At 37.4% G+C, this 21,883-nt stretch overlaps 2 protein-coding genes across 3 annotated transcripts; both read left to right on the forward strand.

Annotated features, from left to right (window-relative positions):
- Positions 1 to 2,257: 2,257 nt before the first annotated feature.
- LOC139126829 (uncharacterized) lies at positions 2,258 to 21,883 on the forward strand (the record flags this gene model as incomplete). 2 transcript variants are annotated; one of them, XR_011550815.1, is given in 5 exon segments in its annotated part: positions 2,258 to 2,287; positions 5,797 to 5,821; positions 8,067 to 8,714; positions 9,292 to 9,413; positions 21,611 to 21,883. XR_011550815.1 is itself a non-coding variant. In XM_070692763.1 (5 exon segments), coding segments are annotated over 4 exon segments (739 nt in total), but the record flags the coding sequence as incomplete, so codon positions are not given.
- On the forward strand, positions 11,764 to 13,284 carry LOC139126830 (uncharacterized). Its single transcript, XM_070692764.1, has one exon. It carries the CDS (start codon positions 11,764 to 11,766, stop codon positions 13,282 to 13,284), a length of 1,521 nt encoding a protein of 506 aa, XP_070548865.1.

The following is a 21,883-nucleotide window of genomic DNA, read 5'->3' on the forward strand; positions in this document are numbered from 1 at the left end:
CAATTTACGCGGTGAACTTGTTGCTATCTAGTATCAGCCTGTAGTACCGCGATCTGCGAACGTGTACTGTACTGGGAATCGCTCTCGAGGTCATCCTTGCTTTCCCGACTACAGCCCGAATTATTCCGACGTTCACATCGGGTGCAGCTTACCATTGGACTGACGTTACGCCCACCAATAGCCGGTCATTTCCGAATAAAGCCGACGTTTGTTTCTCTCAAACGTGAAAGAGAAGTAAGTCTCAAACGCGGAAGAGAGAGTCGACGTTTCAGAGCTTTTGTTTTCTGCGTAAGAGTTGGGCCTTGTCTGATGGGTAGGTTTTTGATCAAATGTAAAGCAACCAAAAGTTTCTGAGTCTCATTTTTCATACTGTTGAAACGCAACGTCAATCCATCCGTAGTCGATCATAGATCTACATCGCGTTTTGTGGAGGGGCAGTGGTTTAAGCGGAAGGGAAAGTCTACGCGGGAGTCTACACTTGAAAACGTTGATTTTCTGCGTAAGAGTAGGACTTTGTCTGTTGGTTGCCGGATATTTTAGATCAAATCTAAATAAACAAACAATTACTTGGTCTCATTTTTCGTACTTTTGAAACGCTACGTCGATCACAGTGTCAAATTTCAGGTCGACCACAGTCCCTCTATTGACCGGTCTGAAAACGCCTATTGTAAAAGGTGTCAATCACCTGGACCGCACAGCCAAACCGCGATACGAGGGCAGTCACGTGATAATGCGTAGCTTGGGTTTGTCCTGCATGCCACAGTCCCCGATGGTGTGTACGCTTTTCTCGAATTTTCGCTGTTTTTGGCTCTATTAAGTGTTCTCTGCGTCTATCTACGACACGAAGACAGAAATCATCATATCATGAAACCGGTGTATGTTTTTCGTGATCCTTCTGCCATCGTAAATGATGTTAGTGTGCGATAATTTCGGGGTTGATCGCTGCGAGTGTGTTGACGTAGCACAAGCAACGGCTGGAATCAAACCGGAAAATTTGACGTCGCTTTCTCTTGCAATGCTAGTATTCAGTGCCTCCAAATATGATAAATGTGTTTTCTGTGTAATATTCTGTGAAATCATGTTTGTTAACTGAGCAGAATAGGAAAGACAACTGCAGAAATGCATGGATAGAGTGACTGTGTGTCGACGGATATTGCATTACGTGTAAGCTTACTGTGTCGCAATCGACTAGTCGACTGCAGGTGTGTTGTACACATACGGTGGTGTTGTACAGGTTGACGTTGGGTGTCGTCAATTTGGAATGTTATCAAACATGAACACTGGAATTTAGCTCTCTTTTTCAATTATATTCAACATCACCAAAAATCAATGGTAAGCTCGCGAATTCGTTTTATTGTGAAATAATACCGTGAATTAAATCACTGAAAATTTTGCTGTCCGCCGACCGGCCTCGTTAACTGCCTCTACTATTTCTCCTTTCTTATAATATGTACGAGTGGCCATACTGTTTACAGATTCAATTCATTGACTTAAATTCGCTCTATATGAGATGTAATGTCACAGGGATACGCGCAGCTCTTGGAGTCCTTACTCACTCGTTACGTTATTTGCAAGTGCAAGAAAAATCTCGCCACGTGGAAAGAACGTTCCACGCTGTTCTGATCACATTTGCATATATGATCAATGCGCGTTACTGAAGTGAAGCGTCCGAAAATAGGAAACTTGAATGAAAATGAACGAAGAACGATATTTTGTTTCACCATATTTCTAAAACTTAGTTTTTAGCCTAAATTAAAGAATAAACTAGATTACTTGCATTGAAAAAAGGGCAGTTCACTTTTTCCTGTCAAGCATATGTGTGTGCCCGTGGTATTGAGTGAGTCGTTACAGCCCTGACGTTCCTATCATAGCACCAGCTCGATAAGATAATCGCAACAATGGAAAATTAACACCTTGGGGATCAAAAGTCTTCTGTTTGTCACCCGAGTTGGCAGGCAGCAACTCGGGTTTCAGGTACCATCAAAGTTAATGGAGCCTTCCCCTAATGACTCTCAAAAATTTTTTCTTACAACTTTGTATTTCTGACCTTGATGTCAAAAAGTGCAAATTAGTTTTCTAACATTGACTGATATGAGTGTCTGTTGTTTTCACAGGGAGTTATTCAGGTAAAATGTTGTGTATTATGCAGGATATTGTGCCATTGTATTCAGGGTGGTGTTCATCTTGTTCTATCCTTGGTTGGTAACTCTGCTGGTGGACAGAATTGTCCCCGAGGTTATCGTTCGCCCAGTTAAAGCGATGAAATTCGTTTCTTCGCCTCGATAAGGTTTGTATGTGCGATGTCTGATAGTGAGCATGCGTGCGTGAGTGCTTCACGAACTCTACAACGTGTGGAGTGGTCTCAGTCAGAAAAATGTAACAACTTAGCCGGCTATTGAACCACTCTTTTTTGGGAGTGGAGATTTAGCCGAGCGGTTCACTCTGTGGCCTCTCCGCTAGGCGACTGATGCCGTATGTTGTGGGTTCGAACCCGATTGAAAACTAGCCGTATTTTCTATCCTGGGTTGGTAACTCTGCTGGTGGACAGAATTGTCCCCGAGGTTATCGTTCGCCCAGTTAAAGCGATGAAATTCGTTTGTTCGCCTCGATAAGGTTTGTATGTGTGATGTCTGATAGTGAGCATGCGTGCGTGAGTGCTTCACGAACTCTACAACGTGTGGAGTGGTCTCAGTCAGAAAAATGTAACAACTTAGCCGGCTATTGAACCACTCTTTTTTGGGAGTGGAGATTTAGCCGAGCGGTTCTCTCTGTGGCCTCTCCGCTAGGCGACTGATGCCGTATGTTGTGGGTTCGAACCCGATTGAAAACTTGTGTTTACTAGTTTTGAAAATAGATATCGTTGTAGATGTGCTTTTATATTGTATATTTGTGTCGTGAGGTTGTGCTTTTTGTCTGTTGTTAGTTTTCTGTTGCAAGCTTTGTGTTGTATCAGTGGTTGACAAGAGATTTTTGATGCTTTCTTATCATGTAATCAATAGTGTATTGGTGTGTTGTTGCATTTCTTTATCAAACTGTTTGGTATTTCATTGTTTTCTGATGTGTTGTCAGAGCTGTGCTGTGCGCAAGTAGGTTAAGGCATGGGCGTCAAACGTTATCATGAATATGCATTAGGGCTCATGAATATTTATAAAACAACACTGCCCACACATGAGATAACAACAGAAAATCTCTAAAATCATATCACAAACAAAGTCCCTAACTGGAACATCATCGAGCCAACGAAGTGACAAAGGACACACTAGTGTTCACAACAAAAGATAGCCCATAAGCACTGTGTGGAACTTCGAACACATAGAAAAGGCCGATCATCGCGTACAAACAAAATCCATACATCAGCCATCATGAGGCCAAAGTCCAGCATGAGGAACGGGGTGACAAGGGTTAATTAACAGAGTCGGACACAAAACGATCAAAACATGAGTATTCTTGCTTCCCTGCAAGAAGATCAACAACATAGATACAATATAAAATTAAGGAAGAGATGTGCTTATGTCATGGAGATACATTTGGTACTTCCATGTTTATATAAGCCACTAAGGACCGAACTGGTAGGAAACATGGGGGTCAAAAGGTCACGGTGGTCTGAGACATACTTCCACGTCTCAGCATGGCTATAACAACCAATTTGTTAATTTTCTCACTAAAAATCTTACCCAATACAGACAGAAAACATATTAAAGCACAAACAAGACAAGAGGGATGATGTGTGCAGACACTTTCAACTTAAAATTACAAATTGTTTCAGTAACAGGCGACGGGGTCATGACCTTTTGGATTGCTTGCGAGATGGCCCGATCGCGCACAAAGCGACCAGATTTCTTTCGAAAATTCCAACTTGTAGATCGCATTTTTTTCCTGAAATTTTGCTATCCCCAAACTTAGGCTTAAAGTATCTTTACAACAATACCTTAAACATGCATGATTTGGTAGTGTTTCTTTAAAAAATCACAGAAACTCAACCAAGAATTGACTTTTCCTATAAATCGTACGTATTTGACGCAAATTTGAGGCGATTAACTCAGGAATTTGTCTTTGTAAAGGATGTTGATCGATTGTACTGAACCCACTCTATTATCATATGCCGAAAAAACATAGTTTAAATGTGGTTTACAAGTTGGAATATGCCGATAAATAATATACGCGATTTTGGCGCGAAAATGTCAATATAAAAATCACGTGACACCTTTTATGCAAATTTAAATGACATAAACTGAAAGAGCTATCAAAACTACGTATGTGTACCAAATTTCATCAAAATATGACCGGTAGTTTTTGAGAAATGAAATTCAGCTCGAAATTCGGTCTGGACCCCGCTGGACCCCTGCCTTAACTCACTTGCGTGATTTTAAAGGGTAAAGTCAGGTGAATTTGAGGTTGCTGTTTTAATCTGTTCTGTATTTTTGAAGGTTAAATTGAGATGAATTTGAGGTTGCTGTGCTGATTGTGGTGATGAGCAATTTGATTTTCAATGTATGGTAGTTTGTATTTGTATTATGTTTGGCGGTCTTGTGTATAGAACTGATTAGGTGCAGTGTTAGCTATTGGACTCTTTTTGATTAATCACAAATGTAGTACCTTGAGTAAGTCATGTGTTTTACTGTTGACTGTATATTGATGTGGTATGCAGAAGCATCTGTATGTGGGCCTATTTTGAGAATTGAGAGATTTAAATCTCAGTGCATCAGCAATGTGTACAGTCGTCAAATATTGCTGGTAAGAAGAGAAAGTTTTGTATTATTATAGCGATTATGGAATGTTAAAAATCAACTGAAGGACAGTGTTTGCTGTTGAAGTTAACCTGAGAAATATTTTTATCATAAGGTGCTATATGTTTCTTGGTAAATACTGTTGTGTTAAGAAGGCATAGCTGATTTTTAGCAATTCTTCTAGAATGATGCTGAGTGTAAGGGAGATTTTTGAACAGGTGTGTTACATAAAAGACAAAGAAAGTGACAAATAAATTCAAATGAATTTTTGTAAGAAATTTAAGGTCAGAAGCTGTTGATTTTTTGTGAGGGTAACTGTCATTAAATGTGATGAATACTGTCGTAGTTGCCTTTTTTTGTTGGAAATTGTGTGATAAGACATATAATGCTATAGCATTGGAGTGTGAAAAGTGATCTTGAATTGCATTTATCATAAAGTAGTGTGTAGTATTAGAAATGTATGTATGGTAGGGACAACATGGTAGTTTCAGTATGTTTTTTGTATGTAATACGGCTAGTTTACAATCGGATTCGAACCCACAACATACGGCATCAGTCGCCTAGCGGAGAGGCCACAGAGAGAACCACTCGTAATTTGTAATTTGTAATTTGAATAATTTGTAAGTAACTTAAAAAAAATAGTGTCAAGGACAATGTTAATTGCTAATATCACACTAGGAATATACAAATCAAGTTTCAAACCAATCAGATGAGGAATTATACAGAGAAGATTCATTTGAGAGAAAAGAGCAAAAACTTGACAAAAGACTGTACTTACGTAAATTTCAAGAATCCAAGTTTGAACAAACCAAAATGAATTTGTGTGTCAACTACTTGTATTATGGGTTTGATTGCTGTTTATAAGATATTGTGATGATGTGAAGATATATTAAATACACTATTGTACGGCTTTTATCCTGAATGTATCAGTATGTGTGAGAAATGTATTTGATATACTGGGAACGGTTTGAGTGATGTTGTGATGTTTCTGTGTACTATGATATTGAACAGTGTACTACAAAGTGAAATTGATGATTTGATAATTCTGTTGCTTTTTTTTGTCTTGCAGTTTTTGGAAACCAAAATTTGTCACGGTAAGTGTTGCTGATAGCTACAGCTCAGTCTCCTGCAGGCAAAGTGAGAAACAGGATGCAAATGTGTCAATTAAACCTTAAGATATTTTCAGTTTACATTGTGTCATTTTCATGTTAATTCAGCTGATTAATTGTAATAAATTGCATTGATTGTAAGGGCTTGAAAATGTATCTGTGGCTAGTATTACACTGAATGATGTAATGAACAGGACAGGCATGTTTATTTAGGCCATCGTTTAATCAGTAGAGGAAGATGCATTGGTATTGTTTGTCTCTTTGTGATAATAGTAAATGTGGATGATCACAGCAAAATAGTTGTAAGGAGTGTTTACACTATTGACTGCACATAGGCCTTAGTGTATTGCATGTAATTGTAACAGGGCTTGTTGCTGTTGACATAGATGACATCAACTTCATATTTAATTTTACCATGTTGATAACAGGCACTGATGAGCTGTTGCGCTTGTGTGGGGGAAAAATAATTCTCTGACAGGTGTTCAAAACGTTGGAGATAGAATGTTTTTCACATTTTTGTATGAAGTCTTTTAATGCATGCAATACATAATTTCATAATATCTGACACTGTGACCTACAGAATTTGTATAATCACATTGTGTCAAATTTATATTTATTTTTGAGTATTTATGTGAGCTCATGTACAAGATGTACATAAATTAGCTGAATCTGTCACATGTGTACAGGTATGAACTACAGGTACAGTACATTTACAACTTAGTAGTTCTGTTCTGGGTGGGTTAGGATAAGGTGACTCTTACTTTCAAGGGCACTATGCTACTTTCCCATTAAATATGACTCTCTTAGCAATAGAGCAGGAATTTAGAGAACGGATATGCTGAATATCACACTGACACTGTGTTATCACTAGAATGACAGACAGCAAGCCCACTGTCAGCTCAGTGCATGTGCAGTGCTCCACTACTGAATAGGAACTGTTGAAGTACACTGCCCTGTTACCTGTGATGTCACACTAATACCCCTTTTCCTGCCAAGTCCATATTTCACCATCAGGTCAAGATGGTTAAAATTAATGAAACACAACACATTCCGTATGGTGTATTTTAACATAATACTGTACGTTTAAAGCTGTTGAAAACATAAATACTGTAAACTTGATTTTTTTTGGACTAAAGATGATATAACACACCAAGCCAAGCGGATGAAAATACGTCATGTTTTGGCTCAATACCACTTGACTTGGCTGACTAACTTGGCTGATGGGGAAGTAATAGTCTTAAAACTGTCTGGCAGGAAAAGGGATACATTTTATGTAGAGCAAATTCTGTTCACACTCACACAGACAGACACACACAGACAGACAGACACACACACAGACAGACAGACAGACAGACAGACAGACAGACAGACAGACACACACACACACACACACACACACACACACACACACACATACATACTATTCTCCACTTGTTTACAATCAAATCCAATATGGGCATCAGTCACAGATGGGGCTTTGTTACCCGCATTTCTATTTTCATGTGCATCATATCAATTTCAGTTTTTAGTTACTTCAAGAGGCAAATTTCCAATTACAACTGAGGACTTTGTTATTGTCAATGACTTATTGTTCCAGCATTTAGTGTGTGTGGCTAACAACAAGAAGACCAAATTAGCCACACTGAGAAATTGTAGCCATTAACTTGAAAACCCTAATGCCAAGCCTAGGGGTGTGTGGTCTCTTTTATATTCAGTAGATAGTAAATTTAGTATCCACTTGGAAAAATTTAATGTTTATGAATATAATATTAGAAATTTTTTTTTATAAATATAATGTTAAGCTTGTCAGTGTACATCTGGTTTTCATGTTGTAGCATTTGCAAACCAATCAGTGCATTGTAGCAAAGTGGACACTAGCTAAGGCTACCATTTTTTGGTGACATTTTAGGTTTGTATATAAAAATGAGAGGTGGTGTGGTGAGTTGTTGGAGTCTCTTTGTTGGGCTGTCCGTTTTGGTATGTATGAATGTGTGTCTGTCCACACGAACATTTTAAAACGCCGCAGCACCAATAATTGTAGTATTTGGTATACAGGTGCACCCAATGTTGAAGATGTTAATTTGTTAAAATTGTCATTTCAGGGTCAAAATATCTAAATGAGGTAAAAGTGTAAAAAAGTGGCTAAATGCTCAAATTCTTTATCAAGCATAAGTGTTATTGGTCTTTGTTGTGTGTTGTGATGCTAATACTATGTTGAAATATCTTTCAGATGCCTCGCAAGAAGAATTGGAAGAGGAGTGATGCGCCGAAGAAGAGGTTGGGTTTGGGTCGTGTCCCACCAACCACTGGCATTGTCAATCAGGGCCCACGTGTCCTGTTTGACCAAAATGATGTCCTTCGAGACCTGAATAACTATGAAAATGAATGTGGCAATGCTGCCCTTCGGGATCTGAATTACTTGGAAAATAACTCTGGCAATGTTATCCTTCGGGACTCTGATTACACGGGTCACATCCCACCAACCACTACAATTGTCAATCAGGGCCCACGTGTCCTATTTGACCAAAATGATGTCCTTCGGGACCAGAATAACTTGGAAAATAGCTCTGGAAATGTTGTCCTTCGGGACTCAAATGACATGGCAAATGAACTTGAAAATAACATTCAAAGTAGCAAAGCTATGAATGATACTGAAAATGAACCTGGAAATGACGTCATTATTGATGTTATGAATGACAATAGTTTATCTGCACATTCTAATGACACTTGTTATACACTTGCTATGGATTCAAAGAAGGATGACAAACACATAAGAGATATTGCCATTGCTGATGTTAGTAACTTTGATGATGCTGCGTTGGACAGGAAGATAGTGCCTAATGATCAAGGAGAGGAAAAGCTATTTATAATCAACAATGTAAGTACAAGGGAAAGACCTATTTCATATAAGGAAGGAAATAAGACAGAGCAAGACATGAGTAATATGGCATTGAAAACTGCAAGTAATACTGACTATGAAGTGAGAGTAAATGAAAGTGACATTAAAGTTGATAAAATGACTGACAGTGACAAGGTAAAGATAAAGATCGAATGCTCAGATTTAGTGCGGGGCAGTTTCAACCAAAGTCATGCTCAATTTGGTGAGAACAGTGGGAGACAGTGTGTTGCTAATAGCTATGTTTCTGCACTGTACAGTAAAATAAAAAATGTGCAAATGTGGAATACATGCGACATGGATACAATACTGCAAACAGGTAATGAATTGTATGGTTGTTTGCAGCAATCCCCAACAGTGATGGATGTTTATCTTTTAGTCACAGAACTACCACAGGCTATTGAGTTGTTTGACACAAAGTTTAAGTCAAGTCTTGGAGAATCTGTCACTAGTCTAGTAGGTCAAGATGTCAATGTAGACAGTTTTGTTATGTCTTTGTACAATGCTTTAGTAGTGACATTAACTCAATATGATGCATGTTTTGTTAATTTTGGAGCAGCTGTATTTGCTGTATTGAAGAAAGAAAACATTTTCTATACATTTGACAGTCACTCAAGAGACTCAAATGGCATGGTTACACCTGATGGGACAAGCGTACTGATACCATTGAGCAGTATTGAGGTAGTGTATGAACATTGCTGTAATTTAGCTACTTCTATGGGTATTGGTAGAAATGAACAGTTTGAAGTGACTGGAATTACTGTGAATATTGAATCTGACTGTGTTGCGAATGTAAGTAATGGAGACAGTAACAGTGATGATGAAGTAGTTGTTCTTGGCATAGAAGAGACACCACAGTTATATTGCCCTTTGGATTTTGAATTGTGTGAAATGCTTTGCAGTGAACTAAGCATTAAGAATGAAAATGTTACACATTTATACAGTGGTCCAGGTATTGAAATTGTTTCTTTAGAGCTGTATCATATGCATTGTGTGGTACAGAGAATAATCACGATGTAACTCGATTGGCCATTGTTAAGTATCTTAAAGAGAACTCCACAGGAGAACTCCACAGTATTCTATTCTCATTTAAGATCCGGATATCAGTCAGTTGATGATTACCTTGTAAAATCTCGCATGCAAGATTTGGGCAACTGAAGTAGAGATACTAGCAACTGCAAACCTTTTGAAATCAGATGTTGTCACTTTTAGTAGAGGTAAATGGTTGAAATATTCTAGCACTCAGATTAATAAGAACAGTGAAACTACTGGTAAATCAATATTTCTGAAACACTGTATGGAAGTTCACTATGAATTTGTTGAATGTGTCAAGCCTCCGGGTGTTTTAGTGTATGAATGTGGCCATAATGTGATGAATACATCAAAGAATACAACTGAAGTCAAGGGAAACGTTCAACACTGTAAAGTTAAGAGGATTTATCAACTGAAGTGAATGAAGTAGTAGACCCAAAACATGTTGATGGCAGAAAAAGATCTGGAAAACAACTGAAGTATGAAGAGAATGTAGTATCTGTTGATGAGATTTGTAGATCAATAGCACATCGAGTCTTGAAACGGAAACGACCATGTACAGTTACTAATCAAAGTTCTCTGATTAAGAAACAAAAACGAGAAAATCAACAACAGAGATATTGGACAGACTTTGAATTCCGTGCAAAAAAAGAAAAGTGCTGTGAATAGGCACTACATAGACAATGCTGCCAATAAAAGAGCACAAGCAAAACAAATGTATGCAGACAAGGACTGTTATAAACAAGCTAAGAGAGCACAAAGTATTGAGAAATATGAAAAGAATGCAATTCATAAAGAGGATGTTAAGGCACGAAGTATTCAGAAATATGCGGACAATGAATGTCATAGGGAGGATGTTAAGTCATATAGTATTCAGAAGTATGCAAACAATGAGTCTCATAGGGAGGATGTTAAGGCACAAAGTATTCAGAAATATGCAAATAATCAGTGTTTTAGGGAGGATGTTAAGGCACGAAGTATTCAGAAATATGCAGTCAATGGCTGTCATAGGGAGGATGTTAAGTCACATAGTATTCAGAAATATGCAAACAATGAGTCTCATAGGGAGGATGTTAAGGCAAGAAGTATTCAGAAATATGCAAACAATGAAAGTCATAGGGAAGATGTGAAATCACAAAGTATTGAAAAGTATAGACACAATCAGTCTCACAGGGAAGCTGTCAAAGCTAGAAGTATTGAAAAGTATGAAGTGAATTAGTGTTATAGAGCCGCTGTAAAGGCACGAAGGTGTTCAGAAATATCAGGAAAATGAGAGTCACAGGGTGATGGTGAAGGCAAGATACATTGGAAAGTATAAAGATAGTGAAAGCTACAGGGATGATACTAAATTAAGGGTATTTGCCGCTCGACAGTCAAAAGCTAATAAACAGAAGAACATTGAAACTGTTATAACTATGTTTCGAAATGAAATAGTCCATGGTCCAAATTATGTATGTTCAGTTTGCTATCGACAACTTTTCAAAAATCAAGTAATACAGTGTAAAAGAGAAATGTATATGAAGAAAGGAGGCTTTGTAGCAAAGATTGCAAAGAAGTGTCTTAAATTTCACCAATGCACAGATATCTATGATAGTGACTGTTTATATTTGAGACAGAAACAACAGAAATTAATGTGGATATGTTATACCTGTCATCGTAAATTGTTGAATGGGAATATGCCGGCAGAAGCTGCAGCTAATAATCTTCATGTAATGAATATTCCAAAAGAATTGAAATGCTTAAATTCTCTAGAGCATCATTTGACTGCTTTGCATATTCCATTTATGAAAATGTTAGCTCTACCAAAAGGTGGTCAGAATGGTGTACATGGACCTGTTGTTTGTGTTTCTTCTAGCCTAGAGAAAGGTACATATGTTTTGCCGCGACAGATGATCAAATGATTTGGGTGAAATTGAAACGGAAACTCGGGTATAAAGGTCATTATGAATATCTATATGTGAATGATTTGAAGATCAAAAGTGCACTTCATTACCTAACAATGAACAATAAGTGGTACAGAGGTATTTCTTTCAATAAAGATTGGAGAAATCCCTTGTCTAGAATTGATGAAGGAGATGAATGTATTTCTGACGAAGATGGTACAAGTCATGAGAGTGATGGACAAAAGACAGAACCACAGGATGATGTTGGAAATATGGAATCACAGGATAATGCTGAATATAGCAAATCAGGAGATAATGCTAAGAATACAGAATCACAGGATAATTCAGGGAATGCAGACGCAGAGGATGATGATAATAATAGTGAAGAACAGCAAGGAATGTTCATGTATACATGTCTTCAACCTGTTGACATAGCTCAGGAAGTTCTTGATCAGCATTTTGACAAAATTTATTGTGTTGCTCCTGCAGAAGGAAATAATCCTGTTGAAATGTTAATTGATGAAAGTAATGAAGCAAAGTCTTTTCCTGTATTGTACCCTAGTGGATCACCAACTTTTCTTGACAATCGTGAAGTGAGAATTACTCTTGCTCGATATCTTCATAACCGTTTGATGAATGTAGATAGCAGATTTGCGAGAAACACTGACTTCATATTTTATGCTCAGTGTTTATCAGAGGTGCAACAAGTGTTGTCAAATGTGTCTATAGCAATGCGGAAAGGGTCTAGCAAAACATGCAGTGAAAATATAACTGCTGCAACTTTAACAGATGAACAATCACTAAAGAAAATTTTAAATTATGATGAAGGTTACAAATTTCTGAAACCAATCCGAGGAACACCACCTTTTTGGCAAAGTGCACAGAAAGATCTGTTTGCAATGGTGAGGCAGCTAGGTATTCCGACCTGGTTTTGCTCATTTTCATCTGCTGATATGAGATGGCCTGAGATGGTTGATAGTATTCTTGAAGCACAAGGTGATAGTCGCAAAGCAGAAGAGCTGGACTGGTCAGAGAAATGTGCTGTGTTAAGAGATAACCCTGTAACAGCTGCTCGAATGTTTGATCAAAGATTTCATTACTTTTTGACACAAGTAATAATGTCACCAGCAGAACCTATTGGTAAAATTGAAGATTACTTTTATCGAGTTGAGTTCCAGCAACGTGGTTCACCACATGCACATTGTCTGTTTTGGGTGAAGAATGCACCAAAAGTAGACAAAGATGATGACGTTGATGTTACTTCATTTGTTGACAAAAATGTGACTTGTGAAATGCCGTCGTCAGAATATGATGAAGAACTTCATGAAATTGTAAACAGTGTTCAAAAACACAGCACACGGCATTCAAAATCTTGTAGAAAACATGGCACTGATTATAGATTCAACTTTCCCCGACCACCTTCTGAAAAAACGTTTATTGCTCGACCTGACACTGATGCTCAGTTGCCTGAAGTCATAAGAAAGGCTGTTAGTGATTTTGATAAAGCAGTCAGTGGAATCAATTCCAGTAGTACAGAAAGTTCTATTGAATGCTATGAAGTAGACGAAGTTGAATCAGAACAAGCACCAAAAGTACTAAGTAAAGCAGAGGCAAAGAAAATTCTCTCCAAAATCTGAACTGCACTTTCAGATTCGGAGAAGACTTTCTCAACAGTTGAATCTTTGTTTACTAACATCGGGTTACACAAGACTTGTTTGAGAGGGCATGCAGTGCATTAACTAAGAAAACGAGTGTGGTCTTGAAAAGGGAATCAAGTGATGTGTGGGTAAACCAATACAACAAGGAGTTGTTACGATGTTGGAATGCTAATATGGATATACAATTTGTTGTTGATGCATATAGTTGTATTGTGTACATTATTAGTTACATATCCAAAGCTGAAAGAGAAATGTTCTTATTTGTTGGATCGTGCACAAAAGGAAGCTTCTAAAGAGGATAATGCATATGCCAAGAAAGCACTTAGACAATTGGGATTTTTATATCTTAATAATCGAGAAGTGAGTGCCCAAGAAGCTGTGTATAGAGTGTGCAACTTGAGGTTGAAAGAAGCATCGAGAAAAGTACACTTTATCAAAATGAGTTTACCTCTTGAGATTCTACAAATGAAAAGTGAAGAAGGTGATCTTAATGAGGACGAAATCTGGATGACCAGCATTGTAGATCGTTATAGAAACAGGCCAGATGGAGATACATTTGATGGAATGTGTCTAGCTAGTTTTGTATCTGAGTACAGAATTATGTCATCATCAGAGGTGTCAAATAATCTCATTTAGTCAAAGCAGTCTACTATGAAGCATCACGAATTCTGGCTCGTATTCTACCCAATCCAGATGATGTATCAGTTTTGTTAACAGCACCAACTGATGTAGCTGCGTTTAATATAAATGCTAATACCATACACAGTACGTTCTCAATAGCTATTGATGCACAACTGCCATACCAACCACTCGGAGAAGAAAAGATTAACACATTAAGATCTAAGCTTGGCAGTCTTCAAATTCTCATTGTTGATGAAATTTCTATGGTTGATAAGAAACTACTTGGCTATGTTCATGGAAGATTGAGACAAATTAAACAGACTGGTGATCAGTTTTCATTTGGTGGTGTAGCAGTGATTGGTGTAGGTGATTTTTACCAATTACCACCAGTGAAGGGAAAGGCATTGTATGTGAACAATGAAGGAGTTGATCTTTGGAATGATTATTTTTCCATTGCCAAACTGACTAAAGTAGTGAGACAGCAAGACTCTGAATTTGCTGAAACGTTGAATGTTATCAGAAAAGACAGAAATCCAATGATTTACATGCTCATGTTGTTACTATGCTTCAAAATTGTGAAACTGGTGAGGAGGGTAAAGGAATTCATATTTTTGCAACCAACCAAAAAGTTGATGAATGTAACATTAGACAACTTCACTCTTTAAGGTCAGATGTAATTTGTATTAATGCACAGGATTTGTGCAGAGATCCCAAAACAAAGAAATTAGTCAAAATGAGTGGGCAACATCGTAAAGTGTACAATACCAATTTGGCAAAACTGTTACTCTGGCAGTTGGTGCTCATGTGATGTTGACAAAGAATATTGATGTGTCTGATGGTCTAGTGAATGGTGTTTTTGGCATTGTGTCATACATACATGTAAAATCCAGAGGGAGTTTTCCATATACTGTATATGTTTGTTTTGACAATGAAAAGGTTGGTGCAAAACTTCGCCGTCATACAGAGACATTATCAATGATACCAGAAAAAAGCACGCCAATCAAGTGTGAGGAAGACAAAGTGAATAACTGTGGAAGTATACGGCGTCAATTTCCACTCAAGCTCGCTTGGGCTAGTACAGTACATAAAGTGCAAGGATTAACTGTAGATGAAGCTGTAGTATCATTGGACAAAATATTCCAACCAGTACAAGCTTATGTAGCCCTAAGTCGAGTAAAGTCTCTAAGTGGACTTACTATAACTGATTTCCATGAATCTGCTATATACTGCAATGACAAAATTGATGCTGCCCTGTCCTGTATGCCAAAGTTCATGACATTATCAGAAGGAAGTTATAATGTAGATAGTTCATGTACTATAATGCTGCATAACATAGAGGGTTTGCACTCTCATTTTGAAGATCTGAGAAATGACCATAGATTTATGACAGTTGATTTTATATGCTTGACAGAAACTTGGCTACCAAACTCAGATATGCAAAATGACTTACAACTAAGTGGTTTTGCACTTTATCACAAGCCAAGAGAACTTTCTTATGATACATCTGACCCAATGACATCTGAATTGAAGCAGCAAGCTCATGGTGGAGTAGGCGTTTATTCAAGTGTGGATCAATGTATTGAAATCTTGGAATTGTGTATAACAAATCTGGAATATCTTGCATTCTATGTGAAGGAGATAAGATTGACTGTAGCTGTTATATATAGACCTAAGTCTTATATAGCTGATGTGTTCAAGAGAAATCTGTTGAAATTGGTGATAGAGATTGAGAAGATACCTGGTGGCAACATCATCATTGGTGATTTCAATGAAAATATATTTGTGTCTTCATGTGTGCTGAAATTGATGGAGCAGAGAGGCTTTTCACAGTGTGTTTCAGAGGCAACAACAGAAAGTGGAACATTGATTGACCATGTATATGTAAAAAATGCAGACAGTGTAGGTGTCGAAGTTATACAAACTTATTTTAGTTTTCACAATGCACTTTGGCTGAAGATTTGAATGCATGCAAAGGTGTTATGTTAGCTGATTACCTTTGTGATGGAAAAATAATCGCAATCATACCAATCCATAATCCAATAACACTAGGTCAAAATTTGTAAGACAATAGTTGTAAACATAGACACAAAACAGCACAGAACAGACAGTAAATAGACGGTACACAACAAAGTCAAATTCATGAAAGAAAGATATATGGACCTCTGGCCAAAAGACCAAGAAGTGATGTCAGGTGTTTCGAAAATAGTAAGCACATCCTGCCCCACATGTGGCACCCGCCATATATCAATCTGTAAGTCAGATAGGTAGTGGTCACTAACTAAGGCCCCATGTCACCGATGCCATCAGTGATCATTTGTCGAAGAGAGATATTGTATTTATCTACCAGCTTGCGATACCTGCCAAAAAGTGTTTGAATGTAGAGACAAGTCTTGCTCTGGTGTAACCTTGATTTAACAGTTTGTAAGAGAGATGGCCATGTCTCTCTACAAAATCACCATATGAACTGCATGCTCTTGCATATCGAATAAGCTGGGAAATGTATACCCCATAAGCAGGTGAGAGTAGAATATTACTGATGAGGTGTGGAAAATTGATTATACTAAAGTTGAAATCATCTCTCTTGTCATATAGCCTAGTAGAAAGGTGACCATTAGAGTCAAATTCAAGTAAAATGTCCAGATATGAAGCAGAAGAGGCCGTTTCTGTAGTTTCTTTAATCTCCAATTCTGGAGGATAAATCATAGCGAGATATTTACTGAATTCAGAGTTATTCAATGAAATAACATCGTCTATGTATCTAAATGTAAGGTTGAAAGTACGAGCTACAGAGACCTTTTAGTGCTTGATAAGGTTCTGGATAAATTCTGCCTCGTATGAGAACAGAAATAAGTCGGCAAGTAAGGGAGCACAGTTAGTGCCCATGGGAATTCCTATACACTGTTGGAAAATGTGTCCTCCAAATTCAACAAATATGTTGTCAATGAGGAAATCAAGCATACTGATAATGTCTTTCTCGGTATAAAACACTTTAGCGTTAGTAATATTTGTAACAAAATATGTAGAATTATACCCTAATACCACATATTTGTAACGGCGTGAACCGTTTTTGTAGAAAAATCCTTGGTTGATGATGTTTTTCAAGCGTTCTTTCAATTTATCATGTGGTATTGTGGTATACAATGTGGAAAAATCGAAAGTTTTAATAGATGTTATTTTTGAAACAGATCTTGATTTCAAATTTCCCAAGAGTTCCTTCGAATTTTTTAATATCCACATTTGATTTATACCACTCCGAGAAAAGACAACATCACAGTATGCTTGAAGTCCCCGTTTAACAGTACAAAGAACAGAAGTCAGTATCTTCGATAACTCTGTTGTTGAACATTTTGAAGATCCTACAATAAACCTAGCTTTGTAAGGTGTTTTGTGGAGCTTTGGTATCCAGTATAAGCTAGGCAATTTATTATGGTCATCCTTTGTTGTAATATTAAAATTATCCATGAATGACGTATGGTTTGCCAAAATTTCAGATTTGTTGAACATTGATTGTCTGTAAGTGGAGTTGGTGGAGGTCTTAGTTACACCAAGTTCGTCTATAATACTTTCAAAATAATACTTCTTACAGACAAATACAATGTTATTGGCAGCTTTATCAGCAGGGACGACAACATATTTGTCATGGATATCATTCAAACACTTAACAGCATCAGGATCTTTAAATACAGAATAGGGTCTTCTGCAAACATGTGATCTTAGTCGACCAATACGGCCACGCACTATTTTCCCCACAGATTTGACCCATTCTGACAGTGTGTCCAGCTCTACATCCTCCCTTTTAGCCCATTTCCTGGCATATTCTTCAACAGAGTCCATAATGATCTTAAAATTATGGTTCCAGGTGATCCTGCGAGGTTCTCTGAACTTGGGTCCACAAGATAATATCTTACGAAGGTGGTGATGTTCAACCAAGTTCAGATCACCAGTGATGACATGGCCAACTGGAGTATATTTGAAGGGAGACGTAGAGCAGTCACAGGATGCTGGTGTTTGAAGGAATTCATCAATTTTTAAGTGCCGCAATGCCTTATTGTAATTGAATATTTTATTGGAGATTGTCTTGGTGTATTGATATGACAGAATAGGTACACACTGGTTCTTAAAGTATGCAGGTATAGTTGATGTAACCTTTTTGTTGTGAAGTATATTGCTGATATTAATGGCATCAATTCCTTTGTTAGTAAATGGAAGATGTATGAAATGACGATGATCATCAGTCATAGGTTCAGCACGAAAAGGCTTGTATAGTCTGTATAGTGCAATGTCAGCAATACTACTGACCAGTCTGTACGGTTGTTTGTTCGGATCTGTCAAAGACAATCCCAATGCATAGACATGCAACCTTCTCAAGTCCCTGATGGAAAGAGCATATAATGAAGTACGAATGTGATGGAGACCTAAAGGCTTCTGCAATAAAAGAAGCAGTTCATGAAATTTGTCATGGCAATTGGAGGTAGCTGATGTATCCAATTTAGGCTGGTAACGCCGATGGTAACGCCTATGTCCATGACTACGTCTTGTACGGACAGAAGACTCAAATAGGCCCATCACATTCACTTCTGAACAACCAGGACTTGAGAGATTGCCTATATCTTTGATGTTGTCATTACAACCATAAGGCACTGCGGTACCTAACTGTCTAATCCAGTGGTATTCTCTCTGTCTACGGAATGGTGAACTAAGTGTGGGGCTGTTGGTTGGATGGTATATTTTTTCAAGAATACGGACACGCATAGACAAAGTGGAGTGATCGTCCTGGTTAAAATGCTTATAAAGTTGCACATCTAAAGATCGATACACTCCACTGTGATGTCCGTTCATTCTAGATCGTAAGCTGTTTCCTGTTTTGCCAACATAAATGAGCCCACACAAAGAACACTCAATTCCATAGATTACGTTTTTGGTTGTGCAATTCAGAGGTTCCAGACATTTGGTAGAATAGGTCTTCCCTGTCAAACTACTACTGAACTGTTCTGGCGTGATGAGCATACTACAAGTTTTGCAGTTTTTAATACCACACTTTGTGATAGAACCTGTATAATCAAAAGCTGGAGATGACTTTAAACAGTCCGTCAGTAGCAATTTGCATGGTTTAATTGTCTGGTAGCTTTCTCCATTTCTGTGATAAAAATTGCCCTCTGATTGCACGTATGATGTCTTAGTAACATCCCGAAGGATAATCCGAGGGACACACGGATTTTGAGCTACTGTGTCCCGTGTAGCTGGTCGGGACCTTGTTAACCTGGGCGACGTCCCAGCTGGTATGAATATCTCTTATACAGTCCTTCATTATCATGTACAAGTACCAGGTGGATGATGCCCTTAGGGACAAGATGAGCTAGTACTACATATGCTTTATGTGGTATATGGGTAGTATACAGACTAGTGTTGTACAAAGTAGAAGTTTTCAGGGAAACATTTCCTTGTATGATAGAGAAAAAGGGTAAATATGCAAATGGTCAAGTGACTCATAATTTTAATGAAAATATGATATCACCATCATTTGTGAATTTAGTGCAAGATATGGTTTTAAGGTGTCTGTAGTTATACCATATTCTGAAGCTGTTGGATTGACCATGTTTACGGAAAAGGAATCACAAATAAAATAGATATTGTACTGAAATATGCAATCTTTCATGAAGCAATCACAATTGAAATATAAGTTGTATGCATGTTCATATCAACAAGTTAACCCGTCCTGATGAAAATAAGAAACAGATGGGGAGGGCAGATTGAGACGGATCCCCATATGTGTATGTGTGTGTGTGTGTGTGTGTGTGTGTGTGTGTGTGTGTGTGTGTGTGTGTGTGTGAGTGTGTGTGTGCTTGCATACAGGGCCGTAGCCTGAAAGGGGTACAGGAAAAAATCTAAGAACAGTGTGCGCTCTGAGCCAATGTGAAACACCACTATCCAAACGAAGTCAAAGGTAAAGCAAGGAAATTATCCATAGGAGATGTGAAGGTATAGAATCCTAAGTTAACGAAAAATTTTGGCTGCACGTGGTGTATGCTAGAGGGTACACTGTCCTAGAATGTTTCACATGTAATAATATTTAGTAATATAGCAGGTTAGCATTCCTGAAAATTCACCATTGTACTTCGAAAAGTGTGATAAGCACTGGTATTTACTTTAAACATAGGTGTAATATGGCTTGGGTAGAAGTTAGCATTACTAATGTAAACATTTAGTTGTATGACCCTTTTTTGTCACAATTTGTGGTTTGTGTAGTGGTTGACTGGCTATTAATTCCTGAATCAGCCAATGATGTAAATGACATGCCCATCATTACAATTGCATATGTTTAAGGATATATGGATAGACATAAAATAGCCACTAATAGATGCATAACTAAAGTTGAAGTGTACCATTACAAAAAATGTTCTATTGACAAACAGAGGTGCACTTCTATACATGTCTATTTTTACAGCTGACAATTTCATGTTATTAGCATTTACACAACTGTGATGTACCATAGTGTTAAGAGTATTTCATGTCTATCTGTATGTTGTAAATATTCAATTTTAGCCTGAAGGAGAGACAAGATCACATGATCCTATGTTTATTCTACAAATGAATATTTATATTAGAACTGTAACAATTTACTGCACACAGACATAGTGTTATAGTGTTTGAGTGTAGTGAGAGAAAAATAATTAGTAATTTACCCAAGCCCAAAGTTCTGTCAGATTACGGCCCTGTTATGCACACTGGGAGGTGGGCTTTGAAATAATTTAAAGCTATCTGTGTTTGTTGAATTGCTTCAGAAGCAATAATGTAACTAACTCTGTTAGCAATTGAAATTTAAAGTTGTTGGTCTGCAAAGAGTTGAAATTATAGATCTCAGATACACAAACAGTATAAAAACTGTAAACCCATTATGTGGAGTGGTGAATGGAAGATCAACAGATGCAGAAAGTAAAGATGATCTAGCAGTGAACAATGTATTTTGACATTCAGCAAGAAATGTCCATTTCTGCCTTGCAAGTGAACTCAGTGAATGGATTATCAAATGCTGCTGAAATGAAGTTGCTTGAAGTGATCTGCATTCATTTAAATCTGTTCTATGGAGATAGGGTTGTGCCACCCTGATAATATAGCTGAAATTCTAGCCAATGAGCTTAGTGAGACCAAGGCCATAGTATGTCACTCAAGTTGTTTGTCTTGAAAGGTACGCACAGTAATAATGAAACATTTGTAATAGCATTACTGTAATACTTTATTTTGTATGTTAAATAATGAATGACCTTGTGTAAAAATTTTTGCGAAAAGAGAATGTTTGAAGAATAGATTTGTTATCAAGTAGCAGACTTGTTTATTTGCAATGTGAAATAGCATGTAATATGTGTGAAACCATTTGTTAACAGTTCTCTATACTCAAGTGGATTACTCAATTGTCTTTTGCAATTTTATTTAGTGAATACAACCTTTAGTTTTGTAAATGGTGATTTGTGCCAGGAAAAACGTAACATAGTAGAGATTCCGGTGTTATTCACTTTGACTGTGTCATTCATAACAAGTTCATATAGGAAGCATAGTGCAATGAAGTAAATGTAAAATATTAACAGCTAATGTTGGACCCATCAAAATGGCATATTGAACAGACCTAAACCAAGTTGACAAATTTTAGTATCAATAATATATGTATTTTGTCTGCTTTCATTTTCAGGGTGCAATATCAACTCACCTATGGATTAATCACAATGAAAGAGGCATGTTTCATTCGCAAATTAAAGCAACTTTCACATCAGTGTGCAACAGTGCCACGGGAGAGTAACTGAGAGTTCACATGATTCTAATTTGTATGACTGTAAAATACGTCACTCAACTCAGTCAGTTGTTGCCCTCATCAGGACGAAGTTTTCTGCAGATGAAAAGAGCTTGTAGCAAAGCTTGAGTACTGAGAATGTTTTAACGGAAGTTCTTTCAGTTTAAAAGGTAT

The sequence above is a fragment of the Ptychodera flava genome, unplaced genomic scaffold (assembly GCF_041260155.1).
Source record: "Ptychodera flava strain L36383 unplaced genomic scaffold, AS_Pfla_20210202 Scaffold_131__1_contigs__length_144216_pilon, whole genome shotgun sequence".
NCBI classification, from domain to species: Eukaryota; Metazoa; Hemichordata; class Enteropneusta; family Ptychoderidae; genus Ptychodera; species Ptychodera flava.